This window comes from Sinocyclocheilus rhinocerous, unplaced genomic scaffold, assembly GCF_001515625.1.
Source record: "Sinocyclocheilus rhinocerous isolate Xijiao unplaced genomic scaffold, SAMN03320098_v1.1 scaffold42, whole genome shotgun sequence".
Lineage (NCBI taxonomy): Eukaryota > Metazoa > Chordata > Actinopteri > Cypriniformes > Cyprinidae > Sinocyclocheilus > Sinocyclocheilus rhinocerous.
In genome coordinates, this window is record NW_015627390.1 from 164,762 (window position 1) to 171,220 (window position 6,459).

General features: G+C 36.8%; 1 protein-coding gene across 1 annotated transcript in view; it reads right to left on the reverse strand.

Moving 5' to 3' along the window:
* Nucleotides 1-6,216, reverse strand: part of LOC107727819 (uncharacterized) — a 35,246-nt gene extending 29,030 nt beyond the window's left edge. Inside the window, exons 1-2 of the mRNA XM_016537820.1 lie at nucleotides 6,141-6,216; nucleotides 5,468-5,661 (exon numbers count right to left, since the gene is read on the reverse strand). Coding sequence (XP_016393306.1) covers nucleotides 5,468-5,504 — 37 coding nt within the window. The 5' untranslated portion in view covers nucleotides 5,505-5,661; nucleotides 6,141-6,216. The remainder of the gene's footprint in view (nucleotides 1-5,467; nucleotides 5,662-6,140) is intronic.
* Between the last annotated feature and the right edge of the window lie 243 nt (nucleotides 6,217-6,459).

Genomic DNA, 6,459 nt, shown 5'->3' on the forward strand with positions numbered 1-6,459 from the left:
TCACCAAAAAGAACCGGTTCAAAAGAATGATTCGTTTGTGAACCGGACATCACTCCGGACCGTTTGCCTGAGGCTCTGGATTACAGGTAATAATGTTCAGTTTCTTGCACAGACCGATCGTTTCATTTCATAAGACTTCAATATATTGTCATGAGTTAATTTTGCGTTGCCTGTATATGTTTTTTTGACTCTCAAAGTGACGGTAGCGATTGACTTACATTTTATGAATCACCAAGGACCACGATTTCAGCTAAAAATCACCTTCACTGTTCTTTTGAAGAAGAAAAATATCACCTACATATTGGATGTCCTGAGGGTTTTGTCAGGTTTTGCATGAAAACACAAGCCAAACACGAGTGGGTAAATTCACAGGCACATGAGAGATGGAAAGCCAGTGCGAGTGGGAGTGATTGAGAGATTGGTGTGGGGGTTTGGAGGAGAGCGGAGACCAGCGGCCTGGACTGATTACTCACATGCTGATCCTGCGATCCATCATTCCCTCCATCTCTGGGATTACACTCCGTCTTAAGCTCCCAACACCTTGTTTCCCTCCAGGCTGGAGTTGTGTTGAACATGGAGAGCTTTAGACGCTGTGGATTATGGGCTTCTTAATTAAGTAACGCTGTTAGTTCATGAATCACATCGGCGGTGATGCAAAAGAACCGGACAATATCCTAAAGGCTCGGGGGAATCCTTAACTCTGAGCTTACAAAGAGGCTTTGAATGCTTTGTTGGTTTGTTTTAATGCTTTAATAATATGATATGTGCAGTGCTGGGTAGTAACTGATTACATGTAATCTGGATTATGTAATCAGATTCCAAAAATTAAGTACTTGTAATTATACTATGTTTTAAAATGCTCATAATCAAATTACAGTTACTTTTTTATGGATAACACATGATTACAAATTATTCACACAATGACAGTAAATTATTCATAATTTATTGATTCTCTCTAAATTCCTCTTTTTCATCTTTGACATTTTCCTTTCTAAAACAGCCTGAAGCTTATATACACTCAGAAAGTCCAGTTTTGTGGACATTCACACAGAGACCAGTCATTAATCAGGAGGCAACACAGCATTTGACCACTGGATTTACAAAAATCATTTCAGGTTTAAGAACTGTTTCAACATTGCGTCAACTACTGATGAACACATTAATTTTTTTTTAAAATTATCAATCAGTAGGTTATTTAACCATTTATTATTATGTATTAATGAAAGGCTTTTGTCTCATAAAACTCATTATTTACATGTAATGTAGACATTCCCAAATTTATTGTCATCTGAACCTCTTTCACCTAATGTATTTACTTTAAAGTGGTGGTCAACCAGCTATTTTTGAAGGCATGATTGTGTTTATGGGGGGCACTGTAACACGTGTTCATGCTTATCAGATTCCAAAAATTAAGTACTTGTAATTATACTATGTTTTAAAATGCTCATAATCAAATTACAGTTACTTTTTTATGGATAACACATGATTACAAATTATTCACACAATGACAGTAAATTATTCATAATTTATTGATTCTACGTAATTCCTTTTTCCATGATGCAGGGATTCCCAAACTTTTTGTCAGTCAAACTCTCTTGACCTAAAATATATACTTAACGTTTACAAAGTTAATATTTCAATAATTTTACAACATAATTGCGTGTTCTCTGATGTCGGTTAATGGTCATATATTTTATTCTCTTTTTTAAAATAACAATAAACCCATTAAAATGTATAAACAAGTTAAAGTAATCTAAAAGTAATCCAAAAGTAGTCAGAATACATGACCTAAAATGAGTAAGTAAATCTTGATTACATTACTGACAACAATTTTCAGCGTGTAATTTGTAATCAGTAACAGACTGCAATTTGTAAGTAATCTACCCAGCACTGAATATGTAAAATTATGTCAACACTGAACAACATTTCAAGTGGAAATGATGAAATCTGGTCCGGTCTACTTATGCATTCAGCCTTCAAGACAAGTAATGTCCCCTTCTGCCTCCAGATGGACGTATCCCTCACACATGGAAAGCTCTGTAATCTCAACTTCTTGGCAGTTTGAAGCCCTGTATAAACTTCACGTCTGTCAGCATATTTGACTGAGAATCCTGTACAAACCACTTTCTCAAAGACTGTAAATCCTCCACACTGAGATTTCCCAAGAACATCCGTAAACTTTTCAGCTATAGGAACGGCTGAGGCAAAGCAGGTAAACATTTTTAACACCTTAATAAATATTTTTTAAATATTTTTATATATCGAAAGAGATGCGCACACATGCATATACCCAAATCTATCTATCTATCTATCTATGCATGCATTTAATAATCTAAGATAGCTATTTATCTATGCATGTATTTATGCATGCATTAATTATCTCCCTCTCTATATATGCATGCATTAACTTATGCATGCATGCATTATCTATCTATCCATCCATCCATCCATCCATCCATCCATCCATCTATGCATGCATTTAATAATCTAAGCTAGCTATTTATCTATGCATGTATTTATGCATGCATTAAAGGGTTAGTTCACCCAAAAATGAAAATTCTGTCATTAATTACTCACCCTCATGTCGTTTCAAACCCGTAAGACCTTCGTTCATCTTCAGAACACAAATTAAGATATTTTTGATGGAATCTGAGAGCTGTCTGACCCTGCATAGACAGCAATACAACTGAAATGTTCCCAAGTCCAGAAACGTAGCAAGGAGATCTGTAAAATAATCCATGTGACATCAGTGGTTCATCCGCAATTATACGAAGCTACGAGAATACTTTTTGTGCGCAAAATAAATAAAAAATAACGACTTTATTCAACAATTCGTTGAATTCCTACGTTGTTTGCGCTTTGATTTGAATGAAAACAACATATCCTCGTGACGCAGCTGACACAGAAAAGCATACGTTGTTTACGTCCAGCTGACATTCTCCAAAATGGCACCAGGGTGATGCGGAGGAGACGAATTGTTGAATAAAGTCGTTATTTTTTTTCCTTTTGCGTACAAAAAGTATTCTCGCAGCTTCGTATAATTACGGTTGAACCCCTGATGTCACATGGATTATTTTACAGATCTCCTTGCTACGTTTCTGGACTTGGGAACATTTCAGTTGTATTGCTGTCTATGCAGGGTCAGAGAGCTCTCAGATTCCATCAAAAATATCTTAATTTGTGTTCCGAAGATGAACGAAGGTCTTACGGGTTTGAAACGACATGAGGGTGAGTAATTAATTACAGAATTTTCATTTTTGGGTGAACCCTTTAATTATCTCTCTCTCTAAATATGCATGCATTATATTTTGCATACATGCATGCATTATCAATCAATCAATCTATCTATCTATCTATCTATCTATGCATGCATTTAATAATCTAAGCTAGCTATCTATCTATGCATGTATTTATGCATGCATTAATTATCTCTCTCTGTATATGCATTAATTATCTTATACATGCATGCATTATCAATCAATCTATCTATCTATCTATCTATCTATCTATGCATGCATTTAATAATCTAAGCTAGCTATTTATCTATGCATGTATTTATGCATGCATTAATTATCTCTCTCTATTGAATTATCTTATACATGCATGCATTATCAATCTATCTATCTATCTATCTATCTATCTATCTATGCATGCATTATGCATTTACTTGTTTATTTAAAGTCTCATTTGGGGTTTTTCTTTCATATGGGTTTACAAACAAACACACACAGTCGATGTCTGGTTGTTTTCTAACTACCTGTGAGTCGATGAAGCTCATCTGTCATTAACGCTCTGTGTGAGTTTGCAGGTCACATAATCTCACCTCATCCTCACGGCCCCAAACCTGATCGATTGGTCAGTCCCTTCCCTTCCCTACAGCACAGATGGAGTTCATTAGAGCCGTTAGCAACCCAAATCCTGGCAGATTGTGAGAATTTAAACACTTGCCAAACTTAACAACAAATGTGACAGCATCGAACGCACTCCTTCAAACCGAATCTAGCGCTGTTAACAATCTGTAAGTATAGATAAAAAGGTTTACTGATAACCACTGATGGATCCTTCGGTGGCTTTTTGCACTCAAGTCTCTTCTATTTTTGGAGACAAATCACTCGGTCAGCCCTGGCTGTTTCCACCCAGTCAATAAAGTCACCTCACCGGTCTCTTTGTCTGAGCCTAATATCCACTTACCCCGAGGCAGCACGGATCTCAAGAGAACATCTCCTCAGGGGGAAACGTGTCTGCGGGAGCTATGAAATTCACAACTTCTATCTTGAACCATACAGCATGTTATAACCAGCACACACAGAGGAGCTGACACCACATTTGGTGATTTTAAACTCAACAGCATGTCTAGAAATGACATTTCCACTGAGCAAGAAAGAGAACAAAAACGTTTGCCAAATGTGTCTACAAACAGCAGTAATCGTCATTTATGAAGCATGCATGTGTCTGGAATAGCATACTCCCGTGCTATTGGTACTATTTTGCGGTTTTAAGTCTGTGCACAGTATGCTACTTTTCTGTACGCATTGAATACTAAATGAACTGCTGCATTTGCCAAAATATAGAAGGCTGTGCATTAATGATGAACAGTGCATACATTCTGTTGAATTATTTGTGCGTTCATTTAAGCATGCAGGAAAGAGAACAAAAATTGAGCCAAATGTGTCTACAAATGGCAGTAATCATCATTTATGAAGCATGCAAGTGAGAATGGATGTGTTTGGAATAGCATACTGCCATACTATTTGAACTATTTTGCAGTTTTGCACACTTTTCTGTATTCACTTAATGCTTGGATTAACTTGCCAAAATAGGCTACACTAACAGTGCATCTTTTATTTATTTATGCATTTTTATATGCATTATCTATGTATTTATTTAAGCATGCATAAAAGAGAAAAAAATGGTTTGTCAAATGTGTCTACAAATAGCAGTAATCATCATATATGAAGCATCTAAGTCAGAATGGGTGTGTTTGGAATAGCATACTACTTGTTCTATTTTGCAGCTTTAAGTCTATGCACTGTGCACAACAGCATGCAACTTTTCTGTATGCATTGAATATTTGAATGAATTGCTACATTTGCTACAATATATGGGGCTGTGTGCATTGATGATAAACAGCGCACACGTTATATTTCACACAATGCAATGCATTCAAATGCACCCTAGTTTTTCATTTTGACGAAATGTGCAACTGCACATTCTGCTCCTGCCGAAAGTGAAGAATTGGATTTAAAATGGAATTTTTGATGACTGAATGACGACACTCCTTGAATTAAGCATGCAACACAATGACATCATGTGACGATAATGCAGTTATCATTTCAGATCACATATTCTGGATTTTGTACTGCATTATACAGTAGACTATGAATCAGTAAGCAGTTCACTACATGGCTGGGATTCTTCATCTGAGGGGGTTTTCAGTGGGGTTCATATGTCTGTATGCGGTACATACCGTATTGATGTGTCATCCTGAAATGTACCACTGCCATCTAGAGGCTGGCATGAAATGTGACTGTAGATCGAGTTTGTGTCGGGTGTAAATGAGAGCATGTCCTGTTGAAGATGTGCTCGGCTGTGGTTTAGCATACAGGAGAGATGAATTTACAGCGCCAGAAGCGCAGGTCATGGTGACTTGTCTTTGCGGCTCTGCACATGAACGGAGACAAAGAAAGAAAGAAAGAAAGAAAGAGAAAGAAAGAAAAAGAGAACAGGAAGAGACAACAAAAGAGTTTGCGTAGTCACTTTTCGTCTATGTTTTACTGAAAATTCCCAGGGTCATTTTCTTACTATACACTCTAAAAAATGCTGGGTTAAATACAACCCAGTGCTGGGTAAAATTGGGACAAACCCAGCAATTGGGTTGTTTTGATCCAGTGGTTGGGTTAATACCAAGAAAGTTGGGTTAAACATTTAACCCAACCGCTGGGTCAAAACAGCCCAATTGCTGGGTTTGTCCCAATTTTACCCAGCACTGGGTTGTATTTAACCCAGCATTTTTTAGAGTGTAGATTTCCAACTTTATAGGGCATCGCTAGACACGTTTTACAATGAAATACCGAGTCCAAGTAAAATATTAAGACTACTGATAAATCGTTGTCTGTCAATGGAGATGACCGTATACTGACCTGTGAATCACTTTCCCTGCCCGTGTGTTTTCGATCAGCTGTTTAGAATCAAGAATTAAATGCCAGATTCGCAAATGAATCACTCCTTTGATCTAATCGGTCAAAAGGTCTGAAATATGATTCGCGATTCAGTTCGATTCGTTCCGACAGTTCACTCACGCACTGAATCATTTGCGGCGGTTTCTCACATCGTAACAAGATACTTTATAAAACAAAACAAAAAGAGGACTGGATGAGGTGCATATTTACAAAAAAAAAATCATTGTAGGTAACAAAACTTGCGAATATTTTCTATAATTTTTCAGCGATGAAGACTCTT